Consider the following 24,683-nt stretch of genomic DNA (forward strand, 5'->3'; position numbering starts at 1 on the left):
GGATTTTACTCAACTGCTGTCCAGCCCTCGGTGTCCTGGGTTCTGCAAGCATCTCCGCTCTGTGACTGCTGCTCTTCTACGAGGAATCAGTGACAGGTGAATGCTCTGAGCTATCTGTGGGCAGAGTAATTTGCTGACCATTCCCTTCCCAGTTTGATGGACAACTCAACAGGGACCTTCATTTTCCTGATCCAGGTACCAAGCCCTAGCTTGGGCCCTACAGACCATGTAGCAAATGGCTGCATTGGGTGACTGGTAGCAAGTACCATGGGAAATTTCTGGACTAAGATCACATTGCCCATGCTCTATGTTCCAGAGTTGGCAGCATGACTAATCATTTGTACCTTATTTTGGAGCATTCCCAAAGTTACTTGCTAAGAAAAGCACTGTTGTCACTTTTAAGGGGCCTACCTGTAGCTCACCTCCCACCTGTGGGCGAGGTGGCCAGAGCTGGGCCACACAGAGCTTTGATTTGGCACCTCAGTTTTTACAACCTGCCCTGTTCTTTGATCTGTTTAAGAATGTAGGTCTGCCTTTGATAATCAATACAGACCACACTGGTGAAGAATATCACGGAAATGTTTCTCTAAACAACTTTTATCAGTAGCCCCATTAAGGGAAGTGATATTTGTAAAGGATTGTTGAAGTGATATTACATTTATTTTTGTAGCTGTTCTATGTTTTGTCCTTGGTTTGGCTTTGTGCTTGGACACTTGTGCTTTGGTCCCTTACACAATTGCTTTCTTTGAATTTGTTGTGGTATCCTGTTGTTTGTGTGTTTTTTATGTTTTATTGCTTTATAAAACTCACAGTTTACTACTATATGTTGTTTCTGGGGACATGCCTCTTGCATTACTCAGCATGCCCTCCTTACATAATGTGTATGAGAAATCTCTCCTAGAACACTGGCCAGGAAAAGCTTTGTTTTAGCCTGTATATGGACCATACGTCCTGCACATCTGTGTTCTATTCTCCCATCCCCAATATTGCTCTTTTATTTTAATATATATTTTTCCTGATTTCCATAATTTATTTAATATTTATATTTATATGTACTTATAGTAAACCACAGCAACTCCTTCATATAAGTAAGCAGAGTATAAGTAAGTAAAAGTAATGATGCCTCTTGTTTCCTGTAGTTAGGTCATATTGTTTCATTTTCCAGTGCTCTGATTCTGGTTGACTTGTCTGTCCTCTGTCTCTGGACTCTGCATGAACAATTGCTGAACAGGCTTGACTTATGGATTACTTTAGAACACTTTCCATTTCCAGAAAAATAGATCTCATTTAGGTGAACTGGGCAGCCTTTCTAGCCTCTCCTTCTAACACTGGTACACCATTGCCAAAGCTAGCCAGCCTACTAGCATTACTGGATACAGCTAAGGAGATTGGCACTGCAGAAGTGCTATGGCAGGTACAGTGCAAGAGTGTGGAGTGACCTATGTCTGCACTCAAGGTGCTTAGAGTTTATTTGGAGAGATAACAAATATGCATGAAATAAATGGAACCAACATTTTTGGACTCCTTACTAATACAGTGGTTGTTCAGAGAAGGGAGGGACAATTGTGTATTTTCATAGGTACCTTTTAGAGCCTAGAAACATCACGTTGCACAAATATTCCTAAATGTTACTGCAGCTGCTTATTTATTTATCAGAAACATGTGAGGAGCTGACCATAGGCCGGGCGTTCTCCTTTGCATCCCTTTCGTGAGACATTAACTCATTTTGCTCTTGTAAAACCCTGTGAGATAGACACTATTATTAGAATACATTTACAGTAAACAAAGCTGGGGGGCTCAAACGGTTAAGGGCCTGCCTTTGGCTCAGGTCATGATCTTAGGGTCCTGGGATCAAGACCTGAATAAGGCTCCCTGCTCAGTGGGGTGTCTGCTTCTCCCTCTATACGTCCCCCCCCCCCTCATGCTTGCGCTCTCTCTCAAATAATTTTTTTTCAAATAATTTTTTTTAAAGATTTTATTTATTCATGAGAGATAGAGGCAGAGACCTAGGCAGAGAAGAAAACAGTCTCCATGCAGGGAACCCGACGTGGGACTCGAACCCGGGAATCTGGGATCACGCCCTGAGCCAAAGGCAGACCCTCAACCGCTGAGCCACCCAGGCATCCCAATAAATAAAATCTTAAAAAAAAATTGTTTTAAAGGAAAAAAAAAAAGCCAAGACACAAAGGGGTCTTTGCCCCAGATTATACATCATTGCAGTTTTATGTATTGCTCTGGTTTCCACACTGGCAGACCACAGGATCACACTGGTAGTTTTTCAGGAAAAATTGTGATACCTTGTTAAAAATATACCTTAAGGCTGAGCAACCTTTTCACATGTTCTTGGTGTCCCCTTTACAAGGCGGACAACTTTTGATATGTAAAACAAATAAGATTCATTAGAAAATGTGACTAAATGAAATCCAAGAGTTTTACACAAAGACATAAAGGCAGACCTCCCTCTGAAATTAAGTTCACATATTGGCCTTCATAAAAGTCCTTTTCGTGGGCTCTTTACAACAGTGAGTGAACATCTTTATCTGATGGTTTCATTAAATCTGTTTCCTTTTAACTGGGAGGGAAATCACATTTGCTGCCACCAGTTCTCTTATATGTTTGGGTTAACCTTGATGCTGAAATATTTAGTATTCCCTTGGTCATTATAGACAAAGAGGTGGGTTTTTTTTTTTTTAAGTTTTTTATTTTTATGGCACTGATGACTTTTTAACTTTTATCACATTCCTTTTGTACTTTATTAGCAGGTGCTTAATAAATAGGAACTTTTTAAAATTTAATAAATGGGATTCTTATTTTACTGTGCATATCTTGAGTTTTAGGCTTAGGTTTAGCCAGTTCTGGGCTGACTGTAGGGAAGTGGGATCAAATGTGATAAAATCTAGACTTAGATGCCGAAGGCCTGGGAGAAACTGGGAAACAATTATCAAGAAATGTGTTATAGGTAAACAGTCAGAAAACAACTTCTTTCCTTTTAGGATTTGGGGTTTACTGCATATCTTTAAGAGTTTTTCATATTTTAGTATCTCCGACATTGGGACATGCCTTACAATTGGTGAGTTAGAACCAGCATTTTCAGTTGCCAATGGCACATAAAATAATGTGTCTTACCAGCAGTGGCCTTTTAGAATTGATGAAACATGCTGGTTTTTATAACTTTATGTCTTTTCAGCATAAGTTCATTTAAACTTCAAAAAATACCCACAAACAGAACCAAGTTGAGGGAGACTTCACAAATGTGATTGTCTTGGAGTTGCCTTGAAGGAAAAGTAGGCGTTGGCCCAATTTGAGTGAGTGGGCTAGTAGAGATGGCATTCCAGACAAAGAGAATAGCATGTACAAAGCATGTTGTTGTTAAGGAATGTATTGTGTTGGAGAAAAGACGAGGACTATGGTGTGGCAGAAATGTTGGAACTAGGGTGAGATGGGGAGACTGATAACCAGGCAGAATGGTAACCTGAGCCAGCCTTGGTGTGGCACGCTGGGGAGTGGAGCTTGTTTGGTACACCCTGTGTACCTTGTATAGCAGCTGTCCCCTGTTTGCATCAGCGAGGGGGTGGGCAGTTTGACATAGTAGATAGTGCTGCAAATAATGCATTATGTCAAATAAGATCAGTAGTACAGAGATCTTCCAAATGAAAGGAGCTAGCCCGATGGTGTGGGATTAAATGGAACTTCACTGTGTGGGGCTATTTCCTTCTGCCCCAGTTGAGACTGGAGCTGGGTTTTGGTGACCTGTTCTGGAAGCCTGTTTCTGTGACTGCGGGTGAAAAATAGAGAATGGCTCTCATGGGGCAATTTTAATCCAATTGGATGGAAATTTGCAGGGAAGCATTAGGAAGAGGTGTTTTTGTTTTTTAAATAATTTATTTATTTATTCATGAGAGAACACAGACCGGAAGGTAGAGACATAGAGACAGAAGCAGGCTCCATGCGGATAGCCTATCAATCCTATCAATAGCCTATTGGTCCTATCGATCCCAGATCTCCAGGATCACACCCTGAGCCAAAGACAGACGCTCAACTGCTGAGCCACCTAGGCATCTCATGGTGTTTCTAAGCTGTATTTGGCTTTCTTCCAAGGGATATTTGTGCTTGAATTTTTTTCCTAAAGTAAAAATGTTTATTCTCATTTTCCTCTAAAATATAATGTGGTAGAGGAAGGTTTTATTACAAATTTTTTTTTTTAATATTGGTGTTTGGTTTGTGTTTTTTTTTCCCCCCCAAGTTTGGGGATTTGATCCATTATAGGACATATTCAGTTTGGGTCTCCAAACAAAGAGGCACAGGAAGGGGCACCTGGGTGGCTCAGTAGGTTAAGCACCTGCCTTCAGCTCAGTTCATGATTCCAGGGTTCTGGGATGGAGCCCCACATCAGGCTCCTTGCTCGGCGGGCAGCATACTTCTCCCTCTCCCCCCAGCACATGTTCACTTTCTCTCTCTCTCTCTCTCTCTCAAATAAATAAAAATCTTAAAAAAAAAAAAAAAGCACAGAAAATTTGTTCATCAGAGAGCCACTGAGATACAAAGAGTTAGAAGACCAGTAAGGAAAAGTTAATGTGACCAGAACTAAACAGTATAGAGCACTGCTGATTTTTCTGTTACTTCCGGGTAATTGTAACATTCGTTCCCACCTGCAGCTCCTGAGTGTATTGTACACAGAGCTCTGCATTGTTAAACTAGTGGAAGAGATTAGTCTATTAAAAATTTTCTACTTTCATTTCACTTCTAACGAAAGATTTTTTTTTTTAAAGATTTTATTTATTTATTCTTGAGAGACAGAGAGAGAGAGAGAGAGAGGCAGAGACATAGGCAGAGGGAGAAGCCGGCTTCACGCAAGGAGCCCAATGCAGGACTTCATCCCAGGATTCCGGGATCACGCCCTGAGCAGAAGGCAGATGCTCAATCACTGAGCCACCCAGGCGTCCCTAACGAAAAGAATTCAACATTGCTGTATTGGCGTAGTTCAAAAGTTTAAAAAGAGAGCACACAATAGAAAATCTTCCTCTGTCTCCAGAGTCCTTGCTGAGGAGGCCTACGTTGGTCTCCCGTGGATCTTTCCAGAGATATTTGAGACATGAGCAAACCTATAAGTTGATAGCATCCCATACACGTTGTTCAACAGCTTGCTCTTTTTTTTTTTTTTTTTTTTTTTAACAGTGGTTTTATTGATAACACTCACCTCTCCTGGGCAGCCCGGGTGGCTCAGTGGTTTAGCGCCGCCTTCAGCCCAGGGCCTGATCCTGGAGACCCGGGATGGAGTCCCACGTCAGACTCCCTACAAGGAGCCTGCTTCTCCCCCTGCCTGTGTCTCTGACTCTGTCTCTGTGTCTCTCATGAATAAATAAAAAAAAAATATTTTTTAAAAATAAAAATAAATAAAACTCACCTACTATAAAATTTACTCCTTTAAAGTGTAAAATTCAATGGTTTTTAGTATATACAGAGTAGTGTGGCCATCATTACTACCTAATTTTTTTTTTTTTAAGTACCTAATTTTAGAACACTTTCATTACCATAAAGAAATCTGTTAACTCTGGGCACTGGTTAAACATCTGCTTTAGGCTCATGTCATGATTCCAGTGCCCTGGGCTCCCTGCTCAGCAGGGAGTTTGCTTCTCCCTCTGCCCTTCCCCCTGCTTGAGCATGTGAGCTCTCTCTCTTTTTCTTTCTTTTTCTTTATCTCTATCTCTCTCTCTCTGTGAAATAAATAAAACTTTTTTTTTTTAATCCTGTGCTCACTAGTAGTTATTCCCCATTTCTCTGCCTGCAGCCCCTCTAATCTACTCTATGTCTGTGGGTTTGCCTATTCTGGAAATTTTTTATAAACGGAATCATATAAAATGAGACCTTTTGCATCTAATTTTCCTTAAGATTATGTTTTTCAGGGGATCCCTGGGTGGATCAGCGGTTTAGCCCCTGCCTTCAGCCCAGGTGTGATCCTGGAGTTCCAGGATCGGGTCCCACAGCAGGCTCCCTGCATGGAGCCTGCTTCTCCCTCTGCCTGTGTCTCTACCTTTCTCCCTCTCTCTCTCTGTGTTTCTCATGAATAAATAAATAAAATCTTTAAAAAAATTATGTTTTCCAAGTATATCTGTGGTATAGCATGTATAATTTTGGTTCTTTTTATGGCTGAAAAATACTCCTTTGTGTGGATATACCTTTCTTTGTTTACCTTTTCACTAGTTGATGGGCATGTTTTCAGTTCTCTTGGATGTATACTTAGTATAATTGCTAAGTCATAAAGTATCTCAGTGTTTAATCATTTGAGGAACCGCCAAACTTTTCCAAAGGGTTGTACCATTTTATATTTCCACCAGCAACATTGAGAGTTTAAATTTTGCCTTGTCCTCACTAATATTTGTTATGTGTTTTTGATGATTGTTATCCTAATTAGATGTGAAGTGGCATCTTGTGTGGTTTTCTTTTGCATTTCTCTAATGATTAAGGATGTTTCAACATCATTTCATTTACTTGTTGGGTTATTTGTGTATCTTTTTTTTTTTTTTTTTTTAAGGATTTTAGTTCTTTATGAGAGGCACAGAGAAAGAGGCAGAGACACAGAGGGGGAGAAGCAGACTTCCCACAAGGAGCCTGATGCTGGGCCTTGATCCCAGATCCTGGGATCACACCCTGAGCCAAAGGCAGACACTCAACCGCTGAGCCACCCTGGCGTCCCTTTTTGTGTATCTTTTTTGAAGAAATATCTATTCCAGTCTTTGCTCATTTTTAAATTGTTTTTTTTTTTTTTTTTTTTTTTTTTTTTTTTTTTACTGTTGATTTTAAAGTTTCTTTATATATTTTGGATACAGGCTCCTTATATATAAAATTTGCAAATATTTCTCCCATTTTGTGGGTTGACTTTCTTGATGGTATCCTTTGACTTTCTTGATGGTATCCTTTGAAGCACAAAGGTTTTAATTTTGATTTAAGTCCAGTTTACCTATTTTTTTCTTTTGTTGTTCATGCTTTTGGTGTCATCTTAGAAACCATTGCCTAGGGACACCTGGGTGGCGTCGGGCTCCCTGCATGGAGCCTGCCTATGGCTCTGCCTCTCTCTCTGGGTCTCTCATGAATAAATAAGTAAAATTAAAAAAAAAAAAAAGAAACCATTGCCTAATATAAGATCACAAAGATTTATTGTGTTTTCTTTTAAGAGTTGTATAGTTTGGGCAACCCAAGAGTATAGCCAACTCAACTATACAAGAGTTGTATAGTTTGGGCAGCGGTTTAGTGCCGCCTGCAGCCTAGGGTGTGATCTTGGAGACCCTGGATCGAGTCCCACATTGGGCTCCCTGCATGGTGCCTGCTTCTCCCTCTGCCTGTGTCTCTGCCTCTCTCTCTCTCTGTCTCTATGAATAAATAAATAATCTTAAAAAAAAAAGAGTTGTATAGTTTTAGCTCTCACAGATTGAAGTCTGTGATCCATTTTGAGTTAATTTTTGTATATGGTGTGTCTGTGTTTTGTTTTTTTCATTTAATAATATGTCTTAGAGATCATTTCATATCAACACTAAGGAACTTCCCCGTTCTTTCTTACGATACCGTGCTATTCCCTTTTAGAGATACACCGACATTTATTTAAACAGTCCCCCCCATGCATAAACATTTAGATTTGGAAATTATTTCAAATATCATATGACTTGAAAAGTAATTTCCTATCAGCCTCCTCAAAATGGCAGTTTCAACCATTTGACCACTATTGTTCTAAGCAGTTCTTGCCAGCTAGAAGCCTTTGAATAAATGCCAGTCCTCTGGGGAGTATGATTCCAAAGAATGGTTTCAGGAGATTTCATTTCACTAAATGTTTATAATAAGTTCGGAAGCAGAATATTCAGTTCTGTGAAAATATCTGGGGAAGATACGTTTGGAGGAATAAGGTACGCAAAAATTTTGTTGTACATTTTTTAACTATATTTGGTTACAAATGACTTAAATGAGAATTTGTCCTCCTTTTGCTTTTTTTTTTTTTTTTTTGCTGCATAGTTGTGTCTCACATATATAAATCTAAGTGAGTAATAATCTAAACTTTGGGCAATCAGCCAGGCACTCCGTAGACTATAGAACATCTGGGGATTATGAAATGTGGGTTTTTTTTTTTTTTAAAGAAAGAGTAAACTCACAATGCACCAACACTCGATTAATCTGCAGAGGCTTATCTGGGTACTGGAAAGTAAGCAAAAAAAAAGGGGGGGGGCAACAGACAGCTAAGATTAATATGACAAAATCTGTTCCTTCGGTTCTTGAGCTTTACTCATAACAGTTCTTTATAAAGAAACAATTTCCTCTTACTTTATACACTGACCAAACCAGCGTGATGGGGACACCTGAGTTGCTCAGTGGTTGGGCATCTGCCTTCGGCTCAGGGTATGATCCTGGGATCCGGATCAAGTCCCGCATCAGGCTCCCTGCATGGGCCTGCTTCTCCCCTCTGCCTGTGTCTCTGCCTCTCACTCTCTCTGTGTCTCTCATGAATAAATAAAAAAAAACTTTTTTTTTTTTTTAAACTTTTTTAAATCCTTTTTCTGTTCTTGGTAACATGGATACCTTCAATCAATTACTTACCCTCTCTGGGCTAGAGTTTTTTTCATCTTTAAAATGAATCCTGAACTACATGAGTTTTTCCATGCCCATAATAGGTTAGAACAATTAATTAGGAGGTGTGGGAGGGGCTGCTGGAGGCAAGCTGCAGTCAGCTGATGACTTGATCCAAATGGAGCAGATAATAAGAAAATTAAAAGCATTTATAAAAGTTCAAAAATAATCATGCTAAGGACATCTAGATGGGGGCAAATAGTCCTACATATCTGAGTGGACCCAGAGGGCATCACTAAATTTATATTATGTTCCTGATGTTCATACTAGTCTTGTTACCAAGTAGAAAAAAGAAAAGAAAACAAAACAAAACAAAAAAACAGTTATACAAAATACTGCATTTTTCCATTTTTGTTTTGACATAATTTCAGACTAACAAAGTGCAAAAAGAATGCAAAGAATTCCATTTGCCCTTCACCCAGATTTCTCAAATGTTAACATTTTATTACATTTTCTTAAACCTTTTCCCTCTCCCTCATGTGTGTGTTTCTCAACTATATGAAAGCAGCAGAAATGATGGTCCTTAAATACTTAAATACTCTGTGTGTGTGTGTGTGTGTGTGTGTGTGTGTGTGTGTGTGTAAGACCATCATCCTTAAGCTCTTTGAAGTTTCCTAAAGACTATGGGCATTATTTTACATAACCACAGTGTAATTATCAAAATCAGGAAATTAATACTGCTATAGTACAAGTACCTAATATACAGGTGTTATTGAGGTGTTGCCAGTTGTCCCAATTGTGTGCATTATAGTAGAGAATCATGAGTTTCTTTGAGTTGTCAGGTCCCTTCTGTCACCTCAGTTTGCCTGAGTCTTTTTTCCTTGATTTTACATTAACATTTTTGGAGAGCACAGGCCAGTTATATACTAGAATGCCCCTCCATCATGTTTGTCTGACGATTTGGGTTATGCACGTTTGGTGTTCTGTTCTCAGGACATGAAACAGGGAGGCATGTCTTCCCAAATTGCCCCATTACTAATGACATTACCTCTTTTTTTTTTTTTTTAAGATTTTATTTATTCATGAAAGACACAGAGCAAGGCAGAGACATAGGCAGAGGGAGAAGCGGGCTCCCTGCAGGGAGCCCGACAGGGGACTGGATCCCAGGTCTCCAGGATCAGGCCCTGAGCTTGAAGGCAGTGCTAAACCGCTGAGCTACCCAGGCGTCCCTGACATCACCTTTGATCCCCAGTTCAGATAATGTCTGCCATATTTCTGCCCTGTAAAGTAACTATTTTTCCCTTTGTATTTAATAACTATCTTGTGGAGGAATACTTTGAAACTATAAATATTGTTTCTCTGTAAACCTGTTATCTTTATATGAAGACAGAAAAAATAATACATTTTAGCGATATTTCCATCAAAATGGTTGTGGTGTTACAAAACAACTTCAAGAAGGGGCCTTTGGGTGGCTCAGGCAGTTAAGTATCTGCCTTCCGGCCCAGGTCATGATGTCAGGGTCCCAGGATCCAGCCCCGCCTTGGGCTCCCTGCTCAGCCAGGAGTCAGCTGCTGCTTCTCCCTCTGCCCACCCCCTGTTGTAAGTGGCACTTGCTTCCTCTCTCAAATAAATAAAATCTTTAAAAACCAAACAACTTCAAGGAACTTGTGGCAGCCATAGGACAAATCCAATCATGCAGAATTATGAATTCTTTCAAAGAAATTAGATATATGTACTTTCTAGGTTTTGTTTTTGGTTTGTTTTTTTTTTTTTTTTTTTAAGATTTTATTTATTCATGAGAGACAGAGACACAGGCAGAGGGAGAAGCAAGCTCCCTGCGGGGAGCCCGATGCAGGACTCAATTCTTGGACTCTGGGATTGCTCTGAGCCGAAGGCAGACACTCAACCACTGAGCCACCCAGGTGTCCTTGCACTTCTTAGTTTTTTAAAAATATTCTTCACATACCTAAAGTCAATTTGTAAACTTACAAATGTAAAAATAATTTGGTATGTTGGTAGCATTGTTGCCTTTTTTTTTTTTAAGATTTTATTTATTTATTAATCACACACACAGGGAGAGAGAGGCAGGCAGGCAGAGACATAGGCAGAGGGAGACTGCAGGCTCCATGCAGAGAGCCCGATGTGGGACTTGATCCCCGGGACTCCAGGATCACACCCTTAGCCAAAGGCAGGCATTAAACTGCTGAGCCACCCAGGGATCCCCCTATCTTTAAAATTTTTGTTATCTTTTTTGTTGTTATTTTATTCTAGCCTGCATCTCAACAGGAAGGGGGGAGGGCAAATGTTTTCAGTTCTCTCTCGTTTTATTTTCTGTCCAAGGATGAACATTTATACTTTGAACTCTCTCTGACAGTGATAAGTTGGTGCTGATGAATCTTGTTCACTGAGGTTAATAAGCAAGTTGGTTTCTTTTTTTTTTTTTTTTTTATTAATTTTTTTTTTTTTTTTTTTTAATTTATTTATGATAGTCACAGAGAGAGAGAGAGAGAGACACAGGCGGAGGGAGAAGCAGGCTCCATGCACCGGGAGCCTGATGTGGGATTCGATCCCGGGTCTCCAGGATCGCGCCCTGGGCCAAAGGCAGGCGCCAAACCGCTGCGCCACCCAGGGATCCCAGCAAGTTGGTTTCTTTAATTAACTTGAGGAAAAAAAAATGTTTACCTTTCATTAACAATAACTTCACCTTATAGGAATCCTAAAAATTCAGCTGTTCTCAGGTTGTTGACTACCTTATGTGTTCTTTGAAAGCTTTGTCACCCCCAGGAAGTGTCCTGTATGTTTGGCACACAAAGGCCAACAGGTAATTCCACCCTTTAAGCGGTCTTGAGTCTAGGAGGGGTACTCGAGATAGTTGCTGTACTAGTACCAAAAAGATTTTGCCTCTCACTTGAAGATGCAGCTTTAATAATCAGCAGTCATAGGGCAGCCCCCGTGGCGCACCGGTTTATCGCCGCCTGAAGCCCAGGGCATGATCCTGGAGACCCGGGATTGAGTCCCACATCAGGCTCCCTGCATGGTGCCTGCTTCTCCCTCTGCCTGTGTCTCTGCCTCTCTCTCTAGCTGTGTCTCTATGGATAAATAAATAAAATCTTAAAAAAAAACAATCAGCAGTCATAGAGAGATGTATGACAAATACTGAGTAGTGGGGCAGAAGAGGTATTCAGGTCTGGGAGGGTTTTCTGAAGTCATGTTTAGGTGCAGTCTTGAGATTCTGTAGGATTTTAGAGATGGGCCTCGTTGTGTGTCTCATGAGTAATTAAATAAAAATCTCTCTCTCAAAAAAAAGTTTAGAATCACTGAGGGCTTTTTAAAAATCCTGATGCCCAGGCTATACCCCATATCAGTGAAATCAGAGTCCCTGGGGCTAGAGGTGGGACTCAGACATCAGTATTTGTCTTTACTAGACTTTGTTTTTCACAGCAATTGAGAGAAAAGTTGTATATCCATATGCCATAGACCCATATTATCCCAGACATGGATTAGCCTCACTTGTAATCAACCTTCCCTGCATTGATACATCATAACCACCTGTAGCCCATGACTTACATTAGGGTTCCCTCTTGGTGTTCTACATTCTCAGGGTTTGGACAAATGCATTATGATACGTATCCATCATTACACTACCATGTAGGGTATTTTCAATAGTTTCAGTAGGTATCAGTATTTTTTAAAGCTCTCAAGGTGTAGCCAAGGCCGAGAACCATTGTGCTGTATTTTTGTTCTGGGGCTTATTTATTACTATAAGTTTTGGGTACTTTTTGTCTGACTTGTATGTGAAAAGTACCTTTGTCTTCTTTGTATAGTCAGTTCCCCATAAAAACCCACATTTTGTTTGAATAAAAGATTCAGTTAAAGCTTGATAATCAGAGTAGTGAAAAGAGCTAGGCTTTGGGGTCATAAAGTCCTAGATTGAACTTTTGGCTTTACATTTGCTGGATAAGGGACTTGGGCAAGTTCCTTAGTCTCTCTGAACTTTTATCCAGTAGATGACACCCAATAGTGCTGTTGAAAAATAGTAAGTGTTCCTTAGTTTAGTAATGCGTTACCCATAATAAGCAGTCAGTAAGTGGTGGTTTTTGCATTGCACTGTTTTTGCCTTATTTTGGAAGTGAGGAATACCCTTCTTGTCATTGGCATATTCTTTAGTCACATGTTCTTTTGTTGGCTCTAATATTGTGTATTGTTTTTTTCTGATTTGGATTAAATTGTGGTTCAAGTATCTTCTAACATACTGTAGACCTTCTGATAAGACCTGAGAGCTCAGAAAGACAGATTTAAGTACAGTGGTCTTTTGTTTGAATAGAAATTTTAAAAGCTGTTTCAGCACATGAGAAGTATAAAATATGTGAGAGTAGGGCAGCCCGGCTGGCTCAGCGGTTTAGCGCCACTTTCAGCCCAGTCTGTGATCCTGGAGACCCGGGATCTAGTCCCATGTCCGGCTCCCTGTGTGGAGCCTGCTTCTCCCTCTGCCTGTGTCTCTGCCTCTCTCTCTCTCTGTCTCCCATGACTAAAAATTTGTGAGTATTATTTTTTAATGTATTAAATGTGCCCCACCCCCACCTCCAAGGTTTCAACACATTCTTTATGCTAAGCATTTTAGTCCACTAGAATCTATCAGCAGAAGATCTGATTTCTTACTTTCATCTGTTTTCTAAGAACTGAGAAATGTAGGGCACTTGATGTGGACGAGACAGTTGAGGTTCAGCACATCTGCGGCATCTGTGTTGACTGCCTGACTGTATTGACAGCCCATTTGGGGTTTGGATGGAAGCCCTGCCCTGTGTAAAGTCCACAGTCTGGCCGTGTGTGTCCCAGGGGCCAGGCACCATGCCTTTGCCTTGACACTGTAGGTATTTGTTTATTTGTCTTCAAGAGACTGTCAGTCTTTTAAGGGCAGAGGCTGAGTCCCAGTGTGCTCTGAAAGAATGAATCGTTGACTGAAAAAAAAGAAAAGTGGTAGCAGGAAAGCAGGATGAACAGTACATACATAGAGGGGGCAAAGACGAAATATCAGGGCTTTAAGGAGTCAAATGATTAGTTAATGACTGGCCTGATTCAGGACCTTTTGAATGTCTCATTTGAGAAACAGAAAGACCTTTGTTGGTGCAAAAAGGTTAAAGATAGAGATGTGGCCAGCTGGACATTGACTGTGAGTGGAAGGAATTGATTCTGAGGAGTTTAGTAATCCTGTGTGTTAGTGGAAGTACACAGACTTTTCTTTTATTATTATTTTTTTCAAGATAAGTTTTTTTTTTTAATTTTACTTCAAGTGTCCTTAATGTACTGCATTAGTTTCAGGTGTACAATATAGTGCTTAAACACTTCCATATATACTACTCAGTGCTCATCATGATGAATGTACTCTTAATCCCCTTCACTTACTTCACCCCTTCTCCCCCTGCACCTCTCCTCTGGTGACCATCAGTTTGTTCTTCATAGTTAAGAAGCTCTTTCTTGGTTTGTGTCTCTCCCTTTTTCTTCCCTCTGTTTTATTTCTTAAATTTCACATATGAGGGCAGCCCAGGTGGCTCGGCGGTTTAACGCAGCCTTTGGCCCGGGGTGTGATCCTGGAGACCCAGGATCGAGTCCCACATCAGGCTCCCTGCATGGAGCCTGCTTCTCCCTCTGCCTGTGTCTCTGCCTCTCTCTCTCTCTCTCTCTCTCTCTCTGTCATGAATAAATAAATAAAATCTTAAAAAGAAAAATTTCTACATATGAGTGAAATCATATGGTATTTGTTTTTCTCTCACTGGCTTATTTCACTTAGCATTATACTTTCTAGATCCATCCATGTTGTTGCATATGGCAAGATTTCATTCTTTGTTTTATGGCCGAATAATATTCCATTGTATTATATATACTAGATCTTCTTTATCCAGTCATCTATTGATGGACACTTAGGTTGCTTCTATAATTTGGCTATTGCAAATAATGCAGTAATTATAGGAGTGTATCTATCCCTTTGAAATAGTATTTTTGTATTTTGGGGGTAAATACCGAGTAGTGCAATTACTGGATCATAGGGCAATTCTATTTTTAATTTTTTAGGAACCTCCATACTGTCTTCCACAGTGGCTGCACTGATTTGCATTTCCATCAGCAGTGCACGAGGGTTCCTATTTCTCTACATCCTCACCAACACTTGTTTCTTGTGTTTTTTAGCCATTCTGACAGGTGTGAGGTGATATCTCATTGTCATTTTGATTCACATGTCCTTGATGTTGGGTGATGTGGAGCGATGTTGCGTTTTGGCCGTCTGGATGTCTGTAAAGAGATGCGTGTTCATGTCTTCTGTCCATTTTTTAATTGGATTACTTGTTGAGTTCTTTGGTATTGAGTTGTATAAGTTGAGCTGTGTAAGTTCTCTTTGTATTTTGTCAGATATGTCATTTGCAACTGTATTCTCCCTTTCAGTAGGTTGTCTTTTAGTTTTGTTGATTGTTTGTTGCAGAAGCTTTTTATTTTGATGACGTTTCAATAGTTTATTTTTGCTTTTGTTTCCCTTGCCTTAGGAAACATATCTAGAAAGATACAGCTGTTGTCAGAGAAATTACTACCTGTACTGTCTTTTAGGATTTTTATGGTTTCAGGTCTTACATTTAGGTCCTTAATCCATTTTGAGTTTGTTTTTGTGCATGGTATAAGAAAGTGGTCCAAAAAAAAAAAAAAAAGAGAGAGAGAAAGAAAGAAAGTGGTCCAGTTTCATTCTTTTGCATGCTGCTTCCCAGTTTTCCCAACACCATTTGCTGAAGAGACTTTTCCCCATTGTATATTCTTGCCTCAGATGTTGAAGATTAATTGACCATATAATTGTCGGATTTTTTTCTGGGCTCTCTATTCTGTTCCATTAATCTGTATGTCTGTTTTTGTCTCCATACCATACTGGTTTGATCACTACAGTTTTGTAATATAACTTGAAATCTGGAATTGTGATGCCTTCAGTTTGGCTATTTGGGGTCTTAAAGGACATACACTTTTCTTATTGAACATTTCAAAATTTGAGTCTCCTTTGGGATTCTCTCATCTAGATTGGAAGAAAACTCTGGAAACCTGTCTAAGCTTCCTGTAAGATAGTTGTCAGCATCCTAACTTGGCCCTGAGTCATCTCTGGAAATAATGTTTGGGGCATGATCCTAAAGGCATTTGTTGTGAAGCAAGTATACTTTTTATGACTGAGTTTAGTTGACATGCTTTATTTTTCTCTCTTTTCTTTCCTTCCTTCCTACTTTAAAACAAATGTTTGTTGGGATGCCTGGGTGGCTCAGCGGTTGAGCGTCTGCCTTTGGCTCAGGGAGTGATCCCAGAGTTCCAGGATCAAGTCCCGCATCAGGCTTCCTGCATAGGGCCTGCTTGTCTCTGCCTCTCTCTCTATGTCTCTCATGAATAAAGAAATAAAATCTTAAAAAAAAAAAAAAAAGTTTGTTGAACATATTGACAAAAAAGCATTTGTGAGGTAAAGAGAATATGATGACAAGCAAGGTGGATACAGCCCTTAGTGCCTCCTGGTTACAGGCGGTCAGTATTCCTGCAGAGGGCAGGGGGCTTTGCGGGGAGGGCAGGGCAGGATACGAAGGAGCACAGGATGGGGAGTTTGGCGAGATGTGAGGAAGTCACTTAGATTGAGGCCTGAAGCGTAACTGCAGACAAAGAGTGTAGAGGAATGTGTTCCTGACAAGTGAAAAGCTTAATTTATTCACATTTAGGGTTCATTGATTAGAGTATATTTTTATAGTCTCCACTTACTCTGTGTTCTCCAGCTGAGGGACATCCAAAATAGTCAACCTTGGTTCATGGAAGAGAGGAATGGCCCTGTTCCGAGCATGAGAGGCCCCTGACCTGATGACACATGCGTTGTTTCCACTGATGCACATCATCAGGTGGCTCTACTTCATCCAGCCTGATCGTAGGAGTCACAGTCAACACTCTGAGGGAATCTTGTGCTGAATACTTTCACTGGAGCACTCTGGAATTAAAGAAGTAAATCTTTTATGAGCTTACTGATGTCTTCCTTGCTTTAAAAACACAATTTTTATTGTGAAAAATAATATATATACAAAAGAATGTGTGTGTGTACACACACACAAACATACAGTTTGCAGAGCTGATGTTAAAATGATCTTCCATGCCCTCACTGCCCACCCTAGAAAATCAAATGTTCCCGTTAGTTGTGTGCCTTTTTCATCCTACCCCCTCCACCCTCTTGCACTCAGACCCATCAGTCTGAATTGTGTTCAATGTTCTTTTATTTCTCTTTTAGTATGTTTTAAAAGGTCATATTTATGCTTATGTTAGGAGGTATTACGGTATCAGATTAACACTGTGTACCAACAGGGGGATCCCTGGGTGGCGCAGCGGTTTGGCGCCTGCCTTTGGCCCAGGGCGCGATCCTGGAGACCCGGGATCGAATCCCACGTCAGGCTCCCGGTGCATGGAGCCTGCTTCTCCCTCTGCCTGTGTCTCTGCCTCTCTCTCTCTCTCTCTCTCTGTGACTATCATAAATAAATAAAAAAATTTAAAAAAACAAAAAACAAAAAACAAAAAAAACCACTGTGTACCAACAGCCAACAAGAGAGGTCAGAAAGCTATTTAAATAAATTACTTGATTGTACTTTTTTAGGCAGGAGAATATAATGGTAACATCAAAGTGTTTCAAAAAAAAGTTCAAAACAAAAACCTCCTTTCAATTTCAAGGAAAACCGTAGTGAGGGTTGTTAAAAGGGTGAGGTTTTTATAAACCAGGGTACTGCAGATGGACCTAGCAGTAACAGGACAAGGAACTACTTTAATCATTAAGTTTCACGATCCCTGTCTAGCCCTTGAAAGTGTTGATTCATTCATTTTAATGCTATTGCAGTGTATTTCAAATGATTTTATGGTATGAGAGCTTGAATTTACTTGGAGTAGGACCTTTTGACCATGGTAGTTACAAGACATTATTGACATTGCATTACAAAATAGAAGAATATCAAATTGTGGGTGTCGTATTTGATTACTGTAGAAATGACCCCTGGTGAGTTGATTCTATGAACTTTTTGATTACTCATCAAATGATTTTTCAGGCTTTTTTCATTTGAATTGATCTACAAGAAGGGTTGTCCTTATTCGTTTTCTTGCCCTTTGAATGTTAGTGTAATTTAGCAAGATTCCTTCCCACAGGAAGAGAGCAATAAGCTCAGCTCCTGTTACCATTTTGAAATTTACATGTAAGCTAATATATAACTCAGAATCCAAAGTTGGCAGGATATAAAAACATTCATATGTCACGTAATCGTTTTATTCCCTTTCATTTCTGTGTTCTTTTTCCTGAGGCAGTTGGTTTTTCCAGGATGCAACAGGAGACTTTTCCCCATCTGAATTTTTTAATTAAAGCTTAAATACTTCTCACGGCACTAGCATAAATTGTAGGCCTAAAAGAACCCTGTTTAATATCTCACTCGGCCGGGGATTCCAGTCCCCAGCGGCACGGAATGGTGGCATTTACAGCAGCCGTTTCTCCGCATCTCAAGTGTACTTTACATCTGCGTTGGGAGCCATTTAACGGACTCTCTTTGATGACTGTGAAGACAAGCCATCTGAATTCCGCAATAATTTTACTCTGTATTTCCATAATATTCCTAGTGACTTGGGGGTGGGGTGGGGAAAGACTGGACAAAGCAAACCATTCCCAATTGTTTAAGAAACCCATGAACTCATCTCTTGCTGAAGCTGCGTGGAATGCAGACCGAGAGAGAAACCTGTACTTTGCCCACATAGAAGAGCCATCCCAGCAGTACCATTCTGGCTCATCGCATTTGGTCAGAAGTGCTGTGCTGTGCTTGGCAGAGTGCCTGGGTAACCGCAGGCGCTTTCAGCAGGGCTGTCTCCTGAAGCTCCTCCCTGAGAGTGGCCATGCAGAGCTCCCGGCTCAGTGTTCCGCACAAGGCTTACTCTTCCCTTGTCTCTCATGGCATCACAGCTTCCTGGGATACTCCCATCTCTTTGTCCTTAGCATTCTCTGTGTTTGGGGGCCCTCATCACAGGCTGAGGAGCAACAAAATGACCAGGATGGCTGCTGCAGCCTATCTGAGGAAGAAGACTGAGAGGCAAGGTCTGAGAGGGGGTTCGGAGTTAGCTCTTTCTGGCCTTTGTGGGCCTGTGAGGACTTCGCCTGATCCTGGCTAATGTGGAGAACGCTTGGAATAGTTGAGCAGAGGAGTGATAAGATCTGATACATATTTTAAAGAGATCTTTCTGGCCTCCCCATGGATTAGCTACAGTTAAGTGGATAAAGGTGGAAGCAGAGACACCAGTTTAGGAAGCCACCGATATATCCCAAGTGAAAGATGATAGTGGCTTGGACCAAGATGACAGCACTGGGAGAGGCAGGGAGAGATCGATCATTTTTGAGAGCTGTTTCTAAGTAGACACAACATGTTTTGTGACAGCATGGAGATAAATCATGAGAAAGAGAGGTGTCAAGAAGGCTCAGCCACTGAAAGGCTGGTGTGTTGCCATTTACTGAAATTGAAGAGGCCATGGCATGGTGGGTTTGACAGTGGGAATCAGGAATTCAATTTGGACATAATGAATCTGAGATGCCAGTTAGATCCAAGTGAAGTTGGTAGGTGTGTGTGTGTGTGTGTGTGTGTGTGTGTGTGTGTGTACGTACAAGGGTCATCAGCATTCAGGAACTAATTACAGCCTTGAAACTAGATGAAGTCACCAAGAGAGATAGGTCAACGGAAGGATCTGGAACTCTCCAACAGAGCTCAGGAGAACTAGAATAGGAGCAGGCTATGAGATAAGAGAACCAAAGAGTGATGTTTCAGAAGTCAAACAGGGGGGGAAAGTGTTCCAAGTAGGAGTGATCAACTGTTCGGTGTTGCAGGTAGGTCAGTAAGGTGAAGTTTGAGAATTGACTGTAGATTTAGCCACATGGAGTCATTAGATTCTTTAACAAGAAGAGTTTTAGTGGAGTACTGGAAATAAAAGCCTGAATTGGGTTTATTCAAAAGAATATGGGAGGAGAGAAATTGGGCACAGTGAGTGTAGACTATTCTTTCAAGATTTGCAAAATAGAAGGGACAAAATGGCCATAGCTGTGGGAAGATACAGGGTCAAGATTTGTTCCCCTAAAGCTGGGATATAAATATAGGTATTTATATGGCTGATGGTAGTAAGTCAGTAGAGAGTGAAAAATTCAAGAGAAAGAGAGAGAACTGCTGGATTAACATCCTTAACCAAGAAAAGATGAGGGAGGTCCTGTGTACAGAGGAGGGGCTGCCCTGGAGAGGAGTGACAAGTAGATGGAATAGGGAAAGGGGGAAGGATTGGTAGGCAATATTAGGAACCCCCTTTGAAGTTGATGGTCATGAACTTCAGGGGAAACCAGTTGAGGGGATTGTGTGCTTTGCTGCCTTGGTGGAGATGCAGGATGGGTAGAGGATTGGGCTGAGGTCTTGCCAGGAGAGTACACTGAGGGGAGAGGCAAGGGAGCTGATGGCACATGCCAGGGAATGAATCCAGTCATGCACCGTGGAACCAGTTTGAGGAGGACAAATGATGTGCTGAGCATGAGACACAGTAAAGAGACGGGAGGGTTGATGGATATTAGGTTCTGATGTGGCTGAAGGATCAACAAAGTTCAGGGTATTGGAGGAAATGCTCTGAAAAGCCAAGAGGTGGCAGAGCGTGGAGAAGCCTGAGATGGTAGAGGGGTTGCTGGTATTAATAATAGGGCCTGGGGCCATGGTTCTCATGTTTCAGTATTGGGAGACATTATTGGTTGCCACAGCGGCAAGGGGAGAAGATGCCACTGACATCTAGTAGAGGCCAGAGATTATACTAAATATCCTGTAATGCATAGGACAGCCCCTGAGCAGAGAACAATCCAACCCAGTGGTTAGTAGTACCAAGGTTGAGAAGCCCTGGCCTCTAGGGTACGTTTGGGAGTGGGTGGCTGGGATAGGCCTGAGGTTAATATAATGGAAGAGAAGATAAACAAAGAGACCAGGGCTTTGAAAGGTTCATTTTAAGACTAATGGGATCTCCAAGACTAGGACAACAGTAGTGCTGGCAAGAAAGAGAGCCAGGGACAAGAGGATGTTAACTAGCTATGTATGGAACATTTTATTTACTTATTTATTTTTTGGAACTGCTGATTGATGAGAGTTGGAATTCACAATCCTGGCTATAAGAGCTGCATGTCCTAATTAGTCAGAGTGACGTTTTTGTTTTTTTTTTTTAAAGCCACTTGTCCATTAACCAGCTCTGGTATAATTAAGTCTTTCTCAGATAGATTGTCTAAAAGCCATCTAGGGATTTGGTTAGTCTTTTTTGGTCAAAATTTAGTGAACTTGGACACATGGGCTAGTTCCATCTTGAAATAACCTCTCAGGTGTCAGATTTTGCCAGCCAGCCTTGAGGCAGGAATCTGGTTTAAGAAAACCTTTGAGGAGACTTATTTATTGACTTTGCAGACCGGCTTCCCTTCAGTGTCCACCACTGTGGAGAAAACTAGTCAAAATCACACAGTAGGGCAGCCCGGGGGGCTCAGTGGTTTAGCACCGCCTTCCGCCCAGGGTGTGATCCTGGGGTCCCGGAATCGAGTCCCATGTCAGGCTCCCTGCATGGAGCCTGCTTGTGTCTCTGCCTCTCTCTCTCCCTCTGTGTCCCTCATGAATAAATAAATAAAATCTTTAAAAAAAAAATCACACAGTAAATAAGGGTTATAAGCCAATGCTGCTTCCTGTAGTTAAGCTAGTCAGATCGCCTGGTCTTGTGCTTTGTCCTTCATTTTGAACTCAGATGCCTTGGGGCTGCTTTTCTGCCTACCCACAATAGCAAGGAACGTCTTTTGTTTGCTTCTTGTTTGAAAGAAGGGCTTGTTTTGAGGTTTGGGCCACAAATAATAATCCATTGTTCTCTATAATAATAATCCACCCTCTTTAGCAGAAAAAAAATCTGCTTGATGCAGTGTGGCTATCAGTTTATTTAAAAGAATAGCCAAAAGTGCCCATTGTGTTCTGAGAATAAACATTTGGAAGATGGTTAGGAGGACTGGGGGAGTACTCTTGTTCTCCTTGGCCTGGAGTCACGGTTAAGACCTCAGGAAGAAAAAATTCTTAATATGATCATCAGTCCCGGGTGACAGTACCCTTCCTTATTCTGCTCATCTGTTACATTCTAAGAATAATTAGAACACTGTAGATCTGGATTCTTTGCAAACTATTTCTTTAAAAAATATCTTATTTGGAAGATAAGCTTCTCTACATTAGCTTTAATTCGCTTCATTTTTAGGCTAAATATTTTTCTTTCTAACTTTCATTGAATCTATAAAAATGTCTTTTGAGTGAAGACTATTTGATTTTATCAGCAATCCTTAAAATTCTTGTAGTTGCCTCTGACTACAGATTTGATAAAAGGACCTATTTTTATATTCTAAGTGATAGACATTTTAATGACTATTTCTGGGCTTAGACTAACTGAATAAATTCAATGGGTGAAGTGAAAATGTGAACCAGGGTGGTCAGCTAGTTCTTGAATGCATATGTATCAAGCATGCTGAAATATAATAGTAGATACGATTTCACTAAGGAAAACAAAATATGTTGTGCATGTTCCTTAAATCCCTTATAGGAAAAGGATCAGTTAAATAATAAACATGACATAAACATGAATTAATTTTTTTTAATTATTTATTTCAGAGAAGGAGGAGGGGCAGAGGGAGAAGGAAAGAGAATCTCAAGCAGACTCCCCACTGATCGCAGAGTCCAAGGGTGGAGGCACTCAGTCCTAAGACCTGGAGATCATAACCTGAGCCGAAATCAAGTGTCTGACCCTTAATGACTGAGCCACCCAGGCACCCTTAAACGTGGCTTTACATGAAGTGATACCTCATCTAGCATAATTTTAATTGTAGAGACAGCAGGGTGGCTCAGCGGTTAAGCATCTTCCCCTTCGGCTCAGGGCATAATCCTGGAGTCCTGGGATCGATTCTCACATCAGGCTTCTTACATGGAGCCTGTTTCTCTATGTCTCTGCCTCTCTCTGTGTGTGTGTCTCTCATGAATAAATCAATAAAATCTTTAAAAGAGAGAGAGAGAATAGTTTTAATTGCATTAAATGCGAAAGATGAGAAATAGTTCAATGTGATAGCAGTTGAATTTAACAGTAAAATATGAGAACTACTTAAAGAAGTGAAGAAATTAGGGCCTCTACATTATTAAAAATAGATCATCAAGGAAACAACCGAGATGTCCTTCAAGAGGTGAATATCCATAAAATGGATATTATTCAGCAATAAAAAGAAATGAACTGTCTTGCTATAAAATGACATGGAGGAAACAAGTATTGCTAAGTGATAGAAGCTAATCTGAAAAGGCTACATTTGCTGTATGATTCCAACTACATAATGATCTGGAAAAGGCAAACATAAAGAAACAGTAAAAAGATCAGCGGTTATTGGGGGTTCAGGAGAGGGAGGAGAGGAATGAATAGGTGGAAGGAACGGGGCGGGGGGGATGTTTAGAATAGTGAGATGATTCTGTGTTTTCCTATAATAGTGGAAATACATGTTATTATGCATTGTCAAAACCCATGAAATGTGTAACAGGGAGTGAACCCTAATGTAAATGATGAGCTTTAGTAAAAAATAATGTAACAGTATTGACTCATCAACTATAACAAAAGTGTTACAGTAACAAAAGATGTTACTAATAGGTGAAACGGGGGCAGGGGTGGGGGTGGGTGGGGATGGAGGTAATCTATGGGAACCCTCTGCTTCCTGCTCAGTGTTTCTGTAACCCTAAAACTGCTCTAAGAAATAAAGAAAATTTAAATGAAGAAAACATAACTTTTTTTTATTGGAGTTCAATTTGCCAACATATACCATATTACCCAGTGCTCATCCTGTCAAGTGCCCCCCTCAGTGCCTGTCACCCAGTCACCCCAGTCCCCTGCCCCCCTCCCTTTCCACTACCCCTTGTTTGTTTCCCAGAGTTGGGAGTCTCTCATGAAGAAAACGTAATTTAAAAGAAATAATTTAATTTAAAAGAAAAACATTAGGTATAGCTGAACTGGTGAAAATATCTTCTTACTGAGAAACGAAAACAAAATCCCAGACCGTCAGCAGTTTATCCTGTTTACAAGAAGTACCTGGCTGTGGAATATTCTTCCAAAAATGTATAGACGCAATGGCAACAGATAATCTGTATATGTCACATAACTTTCTCATTATCTCTGTTGTCTTCTCTGATAAATTGCACCATATTATTTATGCTAAATCCTAAATCTGCTTTCCTTGTTTCTCCCTCTCCAGTGACCACTGATGCGTCAGGCTTGGAGGTGTATACCCCAAAAGAAATCTTCGTGACAAATGGGACGCAAGGGAAGCTGACGTGCAAGTTCAAGTCTACTAACACTACGGGCACATTGACCTCGGTCTCCTGGAGCTTCCAGCCAGAGGGGACCGACACCACTGTGTCGGTAGGAATGCTTGCTTCCTCCTGCTGAGCCTCCCTCTGGGTTCCCAGGGCTCTGTGCCGCCCAGGTGTAATGAGCATCCGTTCTTCTGGTGGTTCACTTCCCAAACAAGTGTGTTGACACATAGATTTTAAGGCCCTTCTCTTGTCCCAAGCTCTCCGGGAAAAATTAAGTTCAGCATTTCTCTCTCTCTCTTTTTTAAAGATTTTATTTATTTATTTGAGAGAGAGAGGGAGAGAGTGGAAGCAAGAGTGGGGCAGTGGGAGAGGGAGAACTGCATGTTGACCATCCTTTATGTATGGGCATGTGCTTTAGCAGTGTTTCACGTTTCAGGGTGTCAGCACTCGGCAGGGATAGTCGGCCACTTTAAGAGATTCTTTTGCATGATGATGAGTTACATGGTTGACCATCATCTGGATGCAGTTCCCTTGCATACCTCTGTCACATCACCTCCTCACCTGCACTGGAACAAGTGTGTTCCCCACTACAGATTGGGGAGGGGGAGTGGGAAACCGCTCAAGAGGGTCATGATCTAGCCAAGATCACACCATACAGACTGGACTTGTTCAAACCCTGTTTTGTTGCCCTCTAGTTACTGTTACTTCCCTTATGTATTCTTTATCTCTCAGATGGGAAAATTTGTTAATAAT

The 24,683-nt window shown here is 40.8% G+C and overlaps 1 protein-coding gene across 1 annotated transcript in view; it reads left to right on the top strand.

Moving 5' to 3' along the window:
• MPZL1 (myelin protein zero like 1) overlaps positions 1 to 24,683 on the top strand; it is a 75,582-nt gene that overhangs the window by 30,347 nt on the left and 20,552 nt on the right. Inside the window, exon 6 of the mRNA XM_041749605.1 lies at positions 23,870 to 24,036. Coding sequence (XP_041605539.1) covers positions 23,870 to 24,036 — 167 coding nt within the window. The remainder of the gene's footprint in view (positions 1 to 23,869; positions 24,037 to 24,683) is intronic.

This window comes from Vulpes lagopus, chromosome 1 (genome assembly GCF_018345385.1).
Source record: "Vulpes lagopus strain Blue_001 chromosome 1, ASM1834538v1, whole genome shotgun sequence".
Taxonomy (NCBI): Eukaryota; Metazoa; Chordata; class Mammalia; order Carnivora; family Canidae; genus Vulpes; species Vulpes lagopus.